Source organism: Polistes canadensis, unplaced genomic scaffold, assembly GCF_001313835.1.
Source record: "Polistes canadensis isolate GaletaPanama2010 unplaced genomic scaffold, ASM131383v1 scaffold_152, whole genome shotgun sequence".
In the NCBI taxonomy this organism is placed as follows: Eukaryota; Metazoa; Arthropoda; class Insecta; order Hymenoptera; family Vespidae; genus Polistes; species Polistes canadensis.
In genome coordinates this window covers 140,613-159,079 of record NW_014569699.1, presented here as the reverse complement: position 1 = coordinate 159,079, position 18,467 = coordinate 140,613, and the positions used below count along the sequence as shown (strand labels likewise).

Below are 18,467 nucleotides of genomic sequence, written 5' to 3'. Positions count from 1 at the left end.
TTTATGTGCGTGTGTGCGTGTTTGCATGAGTGAGTGTGTGTGTCTATCTGTTTGTTATATATATATATATATATATATATATATATATATATATATATATCAAACAAAAATAGAACATAAAAAAAATGACCGATTATATATCTTCTTTTAGATTTACAATTAGATAGGCGACGAATTTGATGATGATTACGATGATTATGATAATCATAAGAGAACGATGATATATACACGTATATATATATCACACTTTCTTCCTTCGACATTCCACACACATACAAAAAAAAAAGAAAAAAAAAACAAAATCAGATTATTATTCGAAAGTAATTACCTTTTTTTTTTTTTTTAAGAATAACAAAATTAACGAAGGAAGTTAATTAAAAATTACGTTTTTCGGTGGATGATCAGTGACATATATTCGTCATTATGATGTTTAATGTTTTAGTTTTTAAAACAAAAAAAAAAGGAAATGATGGGGTAAAGAAGAAGAAAAAAAAAGAATATGAATAAAAAGAAAAATATTTTGTTCTAGTCACTGATCGTAGTATTCCCGAGTTAGGTATATTTTTCATGGGTAAATTTTTCCATAAACAAAACGTGATAATTATTATTCCACATATGGAAATATGTAAAATGAAAATAAATTGATGTTCAGATATCTTAAGACACGAGAGTCTATGTGTGTGTGCGCGTGTGTGTCCCTTTTTGAATACTTTCGTTTCTTTATTTTTCTTCTTTTCTTTTCTATTTTCTTTTTTTTTTCCTATTTAATTTATTCTTGTGTGTGACTAAAAAAAGTAATAATAATAATAAAAAAAAAAAAAGAATAAAACGCACACTCGACGCAATTCTTTTTCGTTTGACATGTGCTACTTATTGTTAGATAATAATATCAAAATAATTTTATATGTATAATTTTAATATGTGTTTCGCAAATTACTGACGCACCGATGATGTTGTATTTTAACATAATTTTTTTTTTTTTTTTATTTCTTTCTTTCTTTTCTCCTACACTAAGTTTATTATTACTTTTTTTTATTTTTTTTTTTTTATTATTTTTCTTCCGATTTAATTTCGTTTTAATTAACGATCGTAGTTATATTAACCGAAAGACGGACAGAACGATACTAGCGTGATTCAATTTTGTTTTTGATTAATTAATTTTCTTTCCAATTCGAATTTTATTACTAACATAATTATTATTATTTGCATCATTTGCTCTTCTTCCTGCTTTCCTTTTTTCTTTTTCAATGAAAAGGAAAATAAAAAAAGAAAGAAGAAGAAGAAGAAAGCAGCAAGTCAAGAACACGCTTGATGAACATGCTTTTTGTCGTTTTGTCGGCCTTTAAGTTATTAAAAAAATCTTCTTTTTCTCTCTCTCTCTCTCCCCCCCCCCACTCTTCTATCCATCTATTTATCCGATTATCTATTTATATCTTAAAGCACAAAATATAAATCTTATCTGCTAAAAATTTCGTTCTGCAAGAAACGTTTGCGAAAAGTTTTCCTCCACGATTCACGCACTTTCACACCTATTTTAATAATTAATATAATTAATTAACGGGATATATCTTTTGAGGATTAAGAATTAGAATTAGATTATATAATACTAATATAATTTTTTGTTCGTCGTGAATAGGTATATTGAGTTAGACAGTTTAATCCCGATCCAACCTTAAGAGAACCCTTGTTCCCAATCCTTTGGAAAAAAAAAGATAAAAAAAAAGAAAGGTATAAAAGAAGATAAAATAAATCAATAAAGAGAAGAAGAACACACACAGGTATAGAAAAAAAAAAAAAAARAAAAATTAAAAGAAAAAAAAAAGAAACCTAAGAAATGCAGTGTGCCATGTTGTGTGTGTCGATCTAAGAAAAAGAGAAAACAAAAATTTAGGGGTGAAGTATGAAGAAAAGAAAAGAAAAAAAAAAGAAAGAAAGAAAAAGAAAAAATCCCAATGATATATATCCTTAGTACTCATCGTCGAATAATTTGTATTATTTTTTTCAGATCTCCTCATGATGGATTCCTTCCTGAGCTTCGTAAGTCCGGCAAGTGGGGGTGGTGGAAGTGGTGGTGGTGGAGTTCCAACTTGTCAAGGTGGTCCAGGTGGTCCTCCAACGGGTGTTGTAGGTGGTGTTGGTTCAACTACAACCGGTTTGAGTTGTAACGATATGACAACTGTAACAACAACGACGATAATTACAGAACAACAGCAACAACAACAGCAACAGCAGCAACAGCAACAACAACAGCAACAACAATTGCAACATTCACAATTACCCCCAAAACAACTTTACTATTGTCCTAAGTGCCTACATGGTTTTACATTGAAGAGCAATCGCAATCGGCACTTCAGGTACGAGTGTGGTCATGAGCCAAGGTTCAAGTGTCCTTACTGCGAATTACGAAGCAAACAAACTTCACAAATTTATTGTCACATTAGAAAGAAACATCCTATGGAAAGGGTATACGTAATTGATCTGAAGTCTTAACAGTTATCATCTACGTGGGAGTTTTAAAGAAGATGAAGATGAAGATGAGGATGAAGATGATGATGATGATGAAGAAAAAGAAGAAGAAAAAGAAGAAGAAAAAGAAGAACAAGAGAACAGAGCACAATATTGCAATGATGAAGAAGGAATAGAAGAAGAAGAGTTGACCTTTTTTTCTTTGTTTTTTTTTATCGTTCGTTATTTTTGTTGTTTTTTTCTTTTCAATGAATTATATATATATACACAAATTGTTTATGTAAATAGTAGGATGCATCCTCTTTCTCGTTCACATGTTGGCTAATTATAGCAATAAACGTTTTTTCTCTCCTTCTTCGCACACTTAAAAAAAAAAATTTTTCTCTCTCTCTCTCTCTCTCTCTCTCTCTCTCTCTATCTTTCGTTTTTAATCTCATTCATAATCTTTTTCATGACATTTTCAAATAATTATTTTCTTCCTAATTTTAATATATACATCCATCAAAAAAAATATCTTTCATTCTACTACTACTATTACTAAAACACTTTGTCATTCGATTAGATTTAAAAATTCGTCGATGAATTTTGTCTACGTTTATAAATAATTTAAAGGGTCGGAACTATTTAACAATTGGTGATATCCTCCTCATTCAACGTCGAAGTTTCGACCAATGCAATGAAGCATTCAAGATCAAGGTAATCCAAATTATTATTGTTTTTTGTTTTTATTTATTATGTTTACATATTCACACTCACGTGCATACATATATACATATATACATATATATATATATATATATATATATACACAAAATTTTATCCAAAAATGTTTCGTTATTGTTGAATACACTCGCAATACACTGGTGAACTTCAAACGCATACACACAAGCACACATATATACACGTTATTTAAATATTTGATCGATGTGTCATGATCGTTTTTCGATTTTTTGTTCTCAATATATATATAAATATATATTCACATGTGCACGTAATTATCTTCCTCGTTTTCTAGCAGAAATGAATTATTTCTTGTAAAAAGCCTTATTTTCGATCCTTTTTCTCTCATAAACAAATTGTGTGTCCAGCTTCGAAAGGCTTAGCACGATAAACGTTAATGTTTCTTTTATTTTTATTATATTATAATACTTATATATATATATATTATATATATATTCTTCTTTTTTGTACAAGGTGTCCTGTTTGACAAATTGTCAAATATATATTTTTCCAAAAAAAAAAAAAGAAAAGGAAACCGAACCTCGTAGAAATAAATTTGATTCTTACGTAATCAAAAGACCCTAACGTTACAAGACACCCTGTATACGATTCGAAACGTAATCCTGCATTATATATTAAATATCAACAATTATTATTGAAAGCCTTCGAGGATGTACTCACGAATTAAAAAAAAAAAAGAAAAAAAGAAACTAAATATATACGAATAATAATAATAATAATAATAATAATAATAATTAAATAATAAAATATAGATAATTAATAATACGATTAATAATCTAACTAATCGTTCTTCCTTCGTTATTTTTTCATTTTTCAGAAGACCGTTCGTTGCGTCTGATTTATGGAACTTACGGATTGACCAATTTACAACAACAACAACAACAGCAACAACAACAAGTATATAACAATAGAAAAATCGATACCAATCTACAAAATCCCGTACGAGTGTCTACGAGGTATTGTCGGGAAAACAAGAGGAACAATCACGTTTGTCCTAAATGCGGCAACGGTTATACCGTTTTCAAAAGTTTGAAACGTCATCTCCGTTACGAATGCGGATTAGCACCAAGATTCAAATGCCCTTATTGCGGTAGACGCAGCAAACAAAGGGCACACGTTACCGAACACATACGTAGGAAACATAAAGGCCAACGTATATACATCATTGAATTACCGTGATCATCGGATGATCAACGATAATTAACCAATAACAATTTACGATTAATTAAAATTATCGGCTATTCAATTTTTTTCCTATCTCTCTCTTACACGTACACATACACACACACACACACACTTTCTCATTCTCTCTCTCTCTCGCTCTGATGTAGATTCGTTCCAATAAAGTGATTAATAAATTTTCTTCCCCCGATCACAATCATCAATCCCCATCACACTCTCTTCTTTTTAAAAAAAAACCCCACCATATACACCACCTCCCACCCCCATCTCCGCCTCTACATCTTCTTCAAATTCTCTCTGAAAATTATTGTTGCTCTGTTTTTTCTTGTTGTTGTATGCAGAGGAGAGGAGGTTTTATTTTTGCAAATTACAATAATAAGTGTGTGTTCCTTCCTTCACTTGATCATGAATATTTTCTTTTCCGTTTCTCTCTTTTTTCCTTTTTTTTTCTCTCTCTCTCTCTCTCTCTCTCTCTTTCTTTTTTCAATTTTGAAATTATTCGAGTAAATGAAATTTTTTACGATTAAGAAAGAAATATTTACACGAAACAAACACAACCAACAACAACAACAACAACAACCTCTGTGCTCAATTTATATTCTCGTTCTGTCTCTATTTTATCTATATAATCTAATCTAATCTATCCGATTAAAAATATTAATTGTCAATCTCACATTTTCGATTGTACGTTTCGATCGAATAAAATCGTTCTAAATCGTACCATCTATTATTATATAGAAAATATTAGATAAATATTGTACAACTGTATTTTTCTATCTCGTCCTTTGTTTTTTTTTGTGTTTTTTTTTTTTTTAAATAATTAATCCCTTATTATAAACCCTTCCCTGGTTCTTTTTTTTTTTTTTTTTTTTTTAATATTTATCGTTTCTTTTCTTTTTTTTTTTTCTTCATCAATCATCCCAAAATTTAGATCCGATCGTCTAATTTTTCCGTGACTATTGTCTTTAAACGTTGTGCGTAGAAAAATAAAAAAAAAACAAGAAGAAGGAGAAGAAGAAGACAATAAAAAAACTCGATCGTTGAAAAAAAGAAAAAAAAAAGAAAAAAAACAACAACCCCCCCCTCTCTCATTATTATTTTCTCGCACATTTTTTGCCAAATGGGTTGGTTACGTTTTTTTGTTCCTTTTTTAATTATAATTTTCAATACCACCCCACCACCACCACCATCACCACCACCGTTTATAATTACGAAAGTAGCAAACCGACGACAAGAAAAAAAGAAATAAATAAAGAAAATAAATGTAAAAGTAATAGAACAATCGTTTTTAAAAAAGGGGTTTAATAAGAAAATAGAAAAGAGAAAAGAAAAAAAGAAAAGAAAAGAAAAGAAAAGAAAAAAAAACGTTACGAATTTATACGTTTATTAATTATGCTCAAATAATTGGTATTTCGGAAAGAAATGTGAATTTTGAACTAACCGTCGGTCCTTTTGTTTGATTGTTTTTTTTTAGATACGAAAAGGATGATCAAGATCGAGGAAGATTTCAATAACGTATGCGCGGTGGTCATGGAGGATTCCAAGGATTTCGATTGCGAGGAGGAAAAACCATTGGTAGCTAGGAGGAGAAGAAGTTCATCGTTGCGCGACATCAACAGACACACCTGTTCCAGGTGTTCGAAAAGCTACATACACGCGTGGCACCTTAAGAGACATACCAAATTTGAATGTGGGCAGGAACCGAAAATTCAGTGTCCTTATTGTGCTGCAAGGATGAAACAACGTGGACATGTTTATCGACATATTAGACAGTGTCATCGTGGACAAAACGTTTACGTTATCGATTTAAATTGATCTACTTGATTATTGATTAGGTTTTTTCTCTCTCTCTCTCTTTCTCTGGATTCAAAAGGAGAAGGAAGAGGAGGGCAAACGGAAGTGAGAGTGATTACGAGAACTTCGGGGAAGGAGGGACGAATGAGGGTGTCAGGGGAAATCGCATAAGAATTTGTTAATTACTAATTCTATAATACTTTTTTTTTTCCCTACGCGTGCGTATTTTTTTTCTTTTTTTTTTAAATTAATTTCTTTTATTTTTAACAAAATTAGTTCGTTGCAATCGAATGATCTGAAGATTTATTTTCACTTTGTTTTTTCTTTTTTGATGGAATTTACTTTTTGATTATTCATTTACAATTTTGGTTTTTTTTTTATACGAATTCTTTGTTTTGCAATCTCTCATTATTAATTTTTTTTTTTTTAATTTTGTTATCTATTATTGTTATTGATATTGATTCGATTTGATTTGATTATTACAAATTGTGATCTCTCTAAATTTATACTCGCAACAAAAATATAACACGCGTGTGATTATTTACACAATATATATATATTTATATATATTTTATTTTATTTTATTTTATTTCATTGTGCAAATGAAATTTCCCCTACGATGACGACGACGTATTCTTCGTTGAACTCAACTCGTATCGCAAGTTGCAAAATAGAATTATTATTATTTATACTATTTCATGAACGAACGTTTTGCGTATGATGCGCGTGTGTGAGTGTTTGTTGTGCGTTATGATTTGAGTTCAGATAAATCTGTGTAACCATCTCTCCAATTCTGGTTTTTTTATTTTTTTTTTTTTTATAATCGTTTTATTTTTTTTTGTTTTTTATTTTTTCTTTCTACACAAATTTATATCATATTACACATGTAAACCATTCTAATTAGAAGATAAAGGGACCTGAATCACGTATAATATTTTTATGAAAGAAATAAATATGATAAGGAAGTAAAAAGAAAAAAGGAAAAAAAACGAAACGAACAAAAAAAAAATGGAAAAACAAACGTATAAAAGTGAATAAAAAAAAAAAATATAAATCTAATATACCCTAATTACACGTAACAAAATAATACGAGTAATAGTTAATGATAAATATTAACGAACAATTATTAATAAAAAAAACAAACAAACGATTAAACAAAAAAACACTAAATAATATTAATAATAATAATAATAATAAAAAGAAGAAGAAAAGAAGAAGAAGAAGAACAAATATAAAATCGTTTGAAAGAAGAGAAAAACGAAGAATTTTAATTTTCTCTCTCTCTCTCTCTCTCTCTCTCTCTCTTTTTCTTTTTTTCTGTCTCTCTCTTCCTTTCTCTTTCTCTTTCTCTCTCATTCTCTCCTTTTTCTTATCACGAGAATTATTATAATAATTATCTATATTTCGATTATTTTTTCTTTTTTTTTTTTTTAAATAAATTATTAACTCATTATCATCAGTACCATTATCATTATCATTCTCATCTTTCTCATTGAATCATAAAAATCAATTTAATCGTTTAGATTGAAACGTTAATTATAAATAAAATAATTATCGAGATTCTGATAGTATTCGTTTGCTTTTTTTAGGTCAGCAGGTGATCGATCATCTTCTACAACGAGATGACGAGAATGAAGATAATAATCAAGGACGAGGATGCTCGATGCTAGAATTAATCAAAATATCTAAATCACATATATATTGTCCGAAATTTAAACGTATCTAAATTCAGATTTATTTACTATATTATTATTATTATTATTATAGAAGGAGGGAGGGTATTTCTTGATTTTGTATAATCAATTAGCAACAACGTCATATTTATATATATAGGATATATTCTATACAATATACAAATATATGAGATAAGCGAATATTTTTCATTGCTGTGTGTTACTATAAAAAGAAAAAGAACAAAAATCCAACGACTTCGATGTAATTTATGTGTAAAAAAAAAAAAAACAACAACCAATCAACATAATCGCATTTGTTTCGTTGCTTTAAAAATAAAAAAGAAATAAAGGATAAAAAAAACCATAAATAATTGGTAATCATCATCACCATCATCATCACACATCATCATCATTATGATAATGTAAAAAAAAAATCCTAATTAAATATCAAATGACGACTAACCGTGATTCGTATTTTGTTTTGCTTATCTCTTCCAGATGAACAACCACTAATTAGGAGACGACGACGACGTCAACAACAATTGTATCAACAACAGCTACAACAACAACAACAACAACAAGAGAATCAGCTTCAGCAACAACAACAACTGCAATATGAATTGGAACAACTACAAAACCACCGTGCTACAATGCAGAAAAATATTTTGCCGAGAAGTCGAACTAGTTATCCTATGATACCGTTGATCAAAGATCTTGCAGCTTATTGGATGGCCAAAAATAAGAACGATTATCCTTATCGTTGTGAAAAATGTGGAAAGGGTTATCAACATCGGGCAACATTATTGAGACACACGAGACACGAATGTGGCAAGGAACCAAAATTCAAGTGTCCTTATTGCGTTCATCGTACCAAACAACGTGGTAATCTTTATCAACACATTAGAACAAATCATCCGGGAAAAAATGTTTTTTCTAGTACCGCATAAATAATTCTTTTCCCTTCCCCCCCCCTCCCCACCCTCCTCGTTACATATATATTTATTTCAATTTATTTTCTTCGTTTACGAACCAATTAATGAAATGTACGAATACTCCACCCATTTCCAACTTCCCATCATCAACCCCCCCCCCTCAGGTGAAGAAGAAATAAAAAGATAAAAGAAAAATAATTCAAGTACCAATCGAAAATGCAATGTGGGTTTTAATAACGAAATAATTTTCTCACGAGACCAAATATATGCTTTTTTCCTATGATGATTTTTCTTCTTCTTCTTCTTATTCTTCTTTGATACTTGATTTTTGAAATACATTTATTATTATCAATGCATTTATGCATATATGCAATATATATATTTAGAAGATTGTATATCTGGTGATTATAGTCATCGGAAAATTGGGTACAATTATGATTGATCGAATATCGTAGAAAAAAAATAAAAAAATAAAACAAACAATGACCAAATACTTGCCACGAATATTTTTAATCGAATATTTGAATTGTTAAAATAACTATACTTATTTAAGGTTTGGTAATGCTTGCCGTTGTAGATTGCAATCAAACAAACCAATCAATCAATCAACCTTCCTTCCTCCCCCTTTCCATCAAAGAGAAAGTTATTATACGCTTTAATTATTAAGTATTATGTAAATAGATCTTTAAAATGATATTATTAATTATAATAATAATAATAATATAATAGTAATAATAATAATACTAATAATAATTGAAACAAGCGTAGGGTGGAATTGTTCGTAATTTAATTTGATTCGATGAATATACATTTTTTATTACATTTTTTATATCAAATTTACCATATTCAACATGACAGGGTAATCATTGTTCTTTAAAAACACACGATCAAAGATATTGTTTAACCAATTAACTGTAAGTTGGCAATTACAATTAATTGGTAAGCATGTTAACTTATTTATAATTCGCATTTAATTTTGTCGAAATCGTAACAAACAAATTTCGTGATTATTACGTTGGTATAATACAACAAAATTATCAGATGTTACAATAAGTGTGCAATGTTTTCTGATTGTGCAATCCTAAACGATTTAAATTTTTGGAGAAAAGTTTAATTAACCTACTCAATTCTACGAATTTTTCTAGAATACGAAATAATTGAAATAATTTTTAAAAATATTCGTTGATAATCAAAGCTCAAGTAAAAAATTGTCAAGGGGATTCGATCGTTTAAAAAGTTAAACTTGTTCGTGAATATTTTTAGGTATGAAAATTATCAACAGTTCATTATATTAATTTTCATTATTCGATATACAGCATAAACACTATGATACAGGAACAATAAATTTAATTATGTATTTTTTTGTTTTGTTTTAAGGCTAATTAATTCTTACAGGTTTTATATGTATGATTAAAAATGAATTAATTTTTATATTACAAATGCGCATACTCGTGCATGCAATCATTTGTTTTAAATGTGTAATAAAAAAAATTGAATTTTACTTTGTACTACATTAAAATGTCCCATATAAGCAATATATTTTTGTTTCTATTATTTTAATTTTTATTTCGTGTGTACACGCGAGAGAATTAAATAATATATATTTATTAACCGTTATGTATATTTATGTATATTGTGTGTTTATAACTGTTCGATATTCCGTCAAAATGAATATATAACAGGTATTAAATAAACAAAATCATAAAACATCAAAATGAAATGCGAGATAAATATTACGTATGTCATAGGACTTTGCGATTGCTAACTAATTGTTAATTTAAGAAAAAACAAAAAGAAGGAAAAAAAAAGAAGAAAAGAAAAAACGATAAAATAATTACGAGTTGTTATAAATCTTTTTCTTTTTTCTTTTTTTTTTACGTTAGGAACCGAACAAACAGGTACGTTTTTAAATAATTATCTTCAATCGTCATTCTCTTTTAATCCATTTACTAATTAATCAACAATTTTTATCATGGTGTTGGATGGGATTTTTTCTATTCAAGTTGGAAGAAATGAAAAAAAGAATTTAGTTATTCCATCCACATGGTAATAATACTTTTGCAAAGTAAAGAAAAGAAAAGAAAACCCATAGAAAACTACACACGTTGGAATGTTTGTTATACAAATTGTTAGCCCTCTGATCGTTTATTTTTGTATTTTGTTAGAGTTAGTATATATACACACACATACACACAAACACACATGTCCATACATACATACATACATACATAAATGCACCCCCCCCCCCACGTGTTCTTTTTACGAATATCAAACATATTATTGATCTAAGTTGTTTTTCTTTTTGTTTTATTTTTCAGTTTACACCTGGCAATACTATCAACCATATTATCAGGATAAAATGTTCGGATCTCATAAGATATCATACACGATGCTTTATCCAGCGATTAGGCCATCCCAAAGATTGAGTACCTGTCTTGATCGTAGACCTGGTTGCTACAAGTGTCCAACCTGTGGTAAAGCGTATCGTTGGCTGAGGAACATGAAGAATCATCTTAAAGTCGAATGTGGCAAGGATCCTCAAGAATGTTGTCCCTATTGTCCTCACAGAACCAAATACAAGAGCAGTCTTCAAAAACATATACAACGAATTCATATGTTTAATTGATTAAAAATGTTAATTATGTGCTTGCTCAATAACAATGAATTCATTATATTCGTAAATATGTTAGCGGTGGTTAACTTAATTCCCGTAATTCGGTATTATTAGAGTAATATGGGTAGGTGGAGACGGTTGATGGAGGAGAGTAATTGTTTTGTTAACAAATTTTTTCTTATCATTTTGATGTCATCGTGTGAAGTAACATGTGACAACACAAGTATTGTGTTTGATTATTTTGACGTTACAACAGGTTCAAGTAATTAATTTCAAATTAATGTACAAGAATTGTTAAATGAAATTTTTTCTTTTCAAGTTGAAAGAGTTTCAATTGTTGTAAAAAATTAATTGTTATAGTGCAGAAGGAAACAACGGGAATTAAGCTAATCATATTTTATTTAATACATACACGACCGGTCACAACGTAATTTAAATGAAAAATTTTCTATTTAATTTGTCTCGATTAAATATGAAAACAAAATAAATTGTCAATTATTTATATTTTGCTTCAACGAGTGAACAATTTTTTAAAGTTGCTTAAATTCAGTATTGTCTTACATATTATTCGATATATTAATCAACAATTATTGCGATTTTAATTATAAACGATAATATTGAAAATACGCTTATCAATGAACATATTATAATTTGTTGTTGATTGTTATAAATCATTATAACCGGTTAAGTGTATGCGTGTAAATATATATATTTTTGTTCTTTTCCGTTATTGTTGAAAATTGTTCAAACTATTATCCTTAAGACGATATATTTAGAAATATGTGCGTTATTAGAATTTATTCAATGCAATTACTTTTTTTTTTTTCTTTCTTCCTATTCATTAGATAATAAATTCCAATAATTAATTCTAACGTAAAATAAAAAAGATTATCGAATGATTTATTAAAAAAAAAAAAAAAAAAAAAAAAAGAAATTTATTATTGCGTGTTATACTGCGTGTTTCGACATTATAACTTGTAATTTGTTTGTAAATTATATTCTATCAAATAGATATTACTTTTTTTTTTTTTTTCCATTGATTAAACAAAAATTTGCCGAATTAAATGAAATTGGTCTGCTGTAAATTTTTCCTACGTATTAAATACAAATCTCATGTGTATATATATATTTATTTAAATAATAATATTTTTCCACTGACAAGTTTTTTTTTATTTTTCAGGTATCAAGAATTTTCCATATCTGTCAATGACATCGCGGAATCATCGTCTATCATTGGAAGATGAATTTACGTAAGCATCATCGAGAATCATTTATGGATAACCAGCAATGTGTGATTGTTCAACTTGTGGACTTCGACAAACGTTTTGCATAATAAATAATAATAATAAATGCCAATTACACAGACCATTAACACGAGAATAAATAAAACACTATTGTTGTTAACGATTAATCACTACTTTTTTTTTGTTCCCATTTTTTTTTTCTCTTTTATATATCTACAACGTGTGACAAAAATTAACGTTCGTCAAAAATAACCTGGCTAAGTAAATATTATCCCCCCCTCTCTCCCATTTAGTTAACAAAAAAAAACTATATATTATTTTTTAGCATTAGCTATTAAATCAATGTCATATGAAAGTGCATTTAAATATAAAACAAAACAAAAAAAAGCCAATTAGTTTATGATATTAAAATATATAAGTAATAAGGATCAATTATTATATTTAATGAACAATAAAAAGATTGCGAATTAATCGATTAAATGTGAATTAATACGAATAATCGTTATCGTGATTATTGTGCTTTTTATTACAGGGGTTTTTTCATAAAAAAAAAAGAAAAGAAAGAAAAAGAAAAAAAGGGTGTTCCATTTGATTGAAAAGTTTCTTTTTTTTGTTCTTGTTTTCTTTTTTTTTTCAGATACGAAGGATATCAACGTCACTGCTAATGTGTTGAACGATTAAAAAGATATATATATATATATAGTACATGTATTATACTGATGTAAAACCGTAAGTATCCATAATGCACGATATAGAAACGCACGCGTGTCAGTGTAATTGTTGAAGGGTTGCTCCCTTGAAGGACTCGGAGCAAGAAAAAAGCATGAACGATGTGTCTGATGTAGAAAAATCATATCTAATGCGTTATATATACTCGTATGTATTATGATAATATTAATAATAATAATAATAATAATGTTAATAATAATGATGATAATATAATAATAGTAATAATAATAATAATAATAATAATAATAATAATATTTATACATTATTGTATTAGCTTGTACGAAAAGTTCATAACGATTTGTTGATATTTTTTAATAAATTCAACAGTTTTTTTTTTTATCTAAATTGTTAAAAAAAAAAACAACTTTCCTGGCAATTATATTTGGTCACTGGAAAACTTTTGAACGAGTTAGAGAAAAATTTTAAAGCAAAAAAAAAAAGAAAAAAGAAATAATATTCGTCGTTATGAACTTTCCAAGCAACTCGATGATATTATTATTATTATTATTATTATTACTATTATATTATGTATAATATATATTATATATTTTAATATATAATATATATAAAAATCGTTCTATTCTTTTCTATCGAAGCACCAAAGTGTTATTTTCTTACCCTAATAAAAGAAATAAAAAAACGATTGTAAGCCGAAAGGAAAGAAAAAAATAAATAAAAAATAAAATATTCTGTTGCGAGGCATGCGTTTCGTTGCTACGTTAAAGGGTTATAATATTTCAAGCGTGCAACAATTATTATCACACACTATTATTATTATTTATTATTATTATTATTATTATTTTGATTTTTATTAATTTTTTTCAATTTGTCTTTCGTTTTGTTTTATGTGATACTTGTGTTCATTTGTTTTTATTTATTTTTATTTTTTCTTCTTATTATTATTATTATTACTATTATTATTATTATTCGTTCGTTTAAATCCCAAACTCTAAAATCCTATGACACATGATCCTTGACAAAAAAAAAACTCTGAAATAAAATTAAAAAAAAAAAAGAAAAAAAAAACAGAATAAATAAATAAAAATAAATTTGTTGTTTTAACAGAGAAGATGATGAAAAAAAAACAATCGCGTAGAGAGAGGCACACAACACGCGTTTCCCATTTTTACGATGATTTTAAAATGCAACAACAATATACATATATATAATAACACATAATTAAAGAAAATTAATCGATTGAAAAATTGTGAATTTGTTAAATTACAGATGCACCACTATTTCCGATAATGAGGCCGAGATTGCACGTATGTCCACGTTGCGGACAGATGTATGCCTGGGCATCAAATTTGAGAAAACATCTGAAGATGGGATGCGGAATGGTCACCTTCGAGACCCATTTCTCCTGTCAGTACTGCCCTTATAGGTCAAGGATCGAAGCCAGCTTTTTGAAACACCTATTGTCCGTTCATAACATTAAGTAGACCGAGGCTATCATGCGAGCTCATCTCGCCTAATTGCCATTCTTTTTTTATTTATTTTATTTACCTTACGCTTGTTTTTTTATTATTTATTCATTTTTTTTTTTTTTACATTTGCTTCATAAGGAAAAATTATTATTACGAAACTTGACGTGCGACGACTTCTCTCTCTTTTTTATTTTTATTTCTTTTTTTTATTTTACCGGATACAAATTGTTCTTGTTGATTTTGTTTTTTCTTCTTTCTTTTTTTTTTATAACAATACGAACTCGCTATCGTTGTATATCCTTTTTTTATTATATTATAAACGTTAAGGATATATAAAACAAATAAACGATGCATCGATTTTGAAGATAATCTACAAGAAAAAGAAGAAGCAAGAAGAATAATAATTTATATTCGATTTTATAATAAGACGTGCGTACACGATTGTGTGATAATAATTTTTCTGAATTAGAATACCAAATGTGTAATCGGCGAAAATGATTGATTTTTTTTTTTGCTATTCATTTTAAACGGCAACCTATTGAAAATTCAATAAGTATAATGCGTATTCTTCTTTTGCAATCAAAAGAAGAATCCAAAGAGAGAACAAAACAAAAAAAGAATGAGCTGCAATATATGATTTCTTAGATTATAATAATAATTAACGTTCTTTTTTTTTTTTTCTTTTTTTTTCTTTTCAAATTGCTGCTTGCAGTAAATATTTTAATTTTTATTTTATTATTATTTGTTTTTTGTTTTTTTCTTTCAATCGATCTCCTATCGTTTCGTATACCTCGAACACTTTGAATTAATATTCTGTTTTTTTTTTCCTTTAATTTATTAAGTATTAATTTTAATTGTTAATCACGAGATACACACACACGACACGCGCGAGCGTGTGTGTTTGAAGTTAAATGATAATGAGAGACATTCGAAGAAATAAAAAAAAAAACCAACACGCGTATATTTGTAACATCATACGTGAATGGAAAATAACTAAACAAATGGACACAAAAAACAAAACAAAAGGAACAACCAATTGTGCGTGCGCTTTGAAATAATTTTTTAGCCGTGCATTATGAAACGTAATTGTTATTTAAAACAAAACAAAAAAAAAAAGAAAGAAAGAAAAAAACATAAATCTCGATCTCTAGTCACGTGATGATGATGATGATGATGATTGTCCTATTATACATATACAATTTTTCCTAATCGATGTTCGTCCGAGTATAATTTTAAGCTGTTAAGTATTCTTTTTTTTTTTTCTTTTGCAATAACTATTTTTTCTCCACCTTTTCTTTTTTTTTATATATATAGTATGGCAATAGAAATAATTCACCATTGGTCGGGTGGTGAATTCGTTCGTGCAATCTAGGGTGGACAAATTGTTTTTTTTTTTTTATATATATATATATATTATATATATACTTTCTCTTGTATTTTATTTTTGTGATATTTGTATATACAGTATGCAGCTTTATACTAGTCCCGTACGATTTAATTATTCTTCAATATTTCGTGCTGAAAGCACAATAAACAAAATGGACTTTTTGAAGAATAATACAAATCGTTTTGATAAAGAGAGAACAAGATTCAAAAAAAAGAAAAACAAATGAAATAAAATGAAATTGAAATGAAATGAAATGAAATGAAATGAAATGAAATGGAAGGAAAGGAAAGTAAAAAAAGATAAAAGAATTTCGTCGATAAAAACAAATAAAGAAGAAAAAGGAAAAAAAAAACGAAAAGTGTGTGAAAGAAATGAAAAATGGGTGGTGTGTGTCCTTAGATTTAAAGATTTTATAACGCACGCTGTAGGATCTTCCTCGTTCATTCGATAGGCTCTCCATATTAGATGAAACATATGCATAATTTAATATAATAATATGTCGACATAGTGATTACATTTCCAAGTAATTATTATAACGTCGTGTCTAAAAAAAAAAGCCAAAAAAAGAAAAAGCAACAATCGACGAATCGGTAACGGTCGGTTAAATTGAAAATGACGAGCAAACTAAAAAAAATTAGTCATAAAAAAATAAAATTTATTAATAATAACAGTAATAATATTATTAATAATAATAATAATGATAATAATAATTAGAAGATTAAGAGAATAAATTTTTAGTACGTTTCGTTGTGTTTAATCGATCGTTGCCACATATTATTAGAAACGTAAGAATAAGTAATGAAATAATTAATTAATTGCAAAAACGTAAATATCTATGTTAACGAGAATCGAAGTTCCATTCAGCTTTTTCGTTGTTGTTGTTTTTCTTGTTGTTTATCTTTTTTTTTTCTTTTAATTTCCTTTTTTATTTTTTACATAAATATATGTATGCACACATATTTTTATTTTTTTGTTTGTTTTTATATATATATATATGCAGAATTAAGATAAAACGATTTATGGCAGATTAGAAGTGCTTGTGTTCTCTTCTCTTTCTTTATAAATCGTTCGTTTACATTTTAAAGAAAAAATAAGTTAAAAAAGACTTGATTTAATAGTACGATTTATTTAAAACAAACTTTCTCGAAAGTTCCTGTCTCGTCCTATCGAGAGTAACGAATATTATAATCGCAATGTTAGTTTATCGTTTAGAAAAATTCGATTGTTATTTTATTTATTTTCTTTTTGTACAATTTGTCAAATAATTAGCTCGAGAGAAGCGACGATTATCAAAAATATTATTATAAAAGAATATTTAAGAAAAAGAAAAAAAAAACCAATTAATAGTTCAAGTATCGCATGTAAAACTATTATTATTATTATATGAAATGAATACTTATATAAAAGTAAACAAAATAATAATAATTAATGATAATAATAATAATAATATTAGTAGTAATAATAATAATAATAATAATAATATTTAAAAAAAAAAAGAAGAATAAGAGAAACATTGCGCTAAACTGAAACGATGCGAGAGAAAAAATAACTTAGAAACGAACCTTCGTATATAGAGATTATATATATTATATATATATATTATATATATTATATATTAGGTTGTTCGGAAATGAAATTTCATTTTTTTATTTTATATTTTTCAAGAGATAAATTAAAAAAAATAATGATTCATTTCTATTTGATAAATTTGAAAACCAACATTCAATCACTCATGTCAATTATTTTTCATTATGTTATTAACCAATTAATATCAATCGTTGACATTTATTTCATCTTGTTAATTTCTTTCTCAATTAGATTTTTACGAATCACTGAAATTAATTATCAGTAACGAGGCAGGGGGGGGGAAAGGAAATAAAATGAAATTACTTTTCGAACAATCGAATATGTATACACCTATATATAAAATAAAATGAAAAAGAAAAAATTAGAAATATAATATATCGTAAGGAAGACGTTTTACTAGTCGGCTTTTTACGAATCATTTTCAAGAAAATGTAAAGGATAAAAAGAAAACAAAAAAAGAAAGAAACGAAGAAAAGAAAAAAAGTGGATAAAAAGTTACTACAATTAAAGGAATGAAGAATAAATAATCGTACACAAAATAAAAATTCACTTTCACGTAGAAATGCCAAACCTTTCGAGCAGACGATATTATTTTCTTTTTCTAAAGAGGATCGATTTGACAAAATTCACAGATTTCATCTTTCCAGTAAAAGAAGAAAAAATAAATAAATTAAAAAAAAAAAAAAAAAAA

The 18,467-nt window shown here is 27.3% G+C and overlaps 1 protein-coding gene across 21 annotated transcripts in view; it reads left to right on the top strand.

Moving 5' to 3' along the window:
- Positions 1-18,467, top strand: part of LOC106788730 (longitudinals lacking protein, isoforms A/B/D/L-like) — a 267,171-nt gene that overhangs the window by 114,674 nt on the left and 134,030 nt on the right. Inside the window, exons 7-8 of one of the 21 annotated variants that reach the window (XM_014752226.1) lie at positions 8,355-8,738; positions 11,107-11,654. The exons of 17 other annotated variants lie outside the window; for them this stretch is intronic. In XM_014752226.1, the coding sequence (XP_014607712.1) occupies positions 8,355-8,738; positions 11,107-11,414 (692 nt within the window). In that variant the 3' untranslated portion in view covers positions 11,415-11,654. Of the gene's footprint in view, positions 1-2,005; positions 2,511-4,024; positions 4,402-5,863; positions 6,220-8,354; positions 8,739-11,106; positions 11,655-18,467 lie in introns of those variants that run through there. 3 more of the 21 variants (XM_014752263.1, XM_014752256.1, XM_014752237.1) reach the window with 3 other exon arrangements.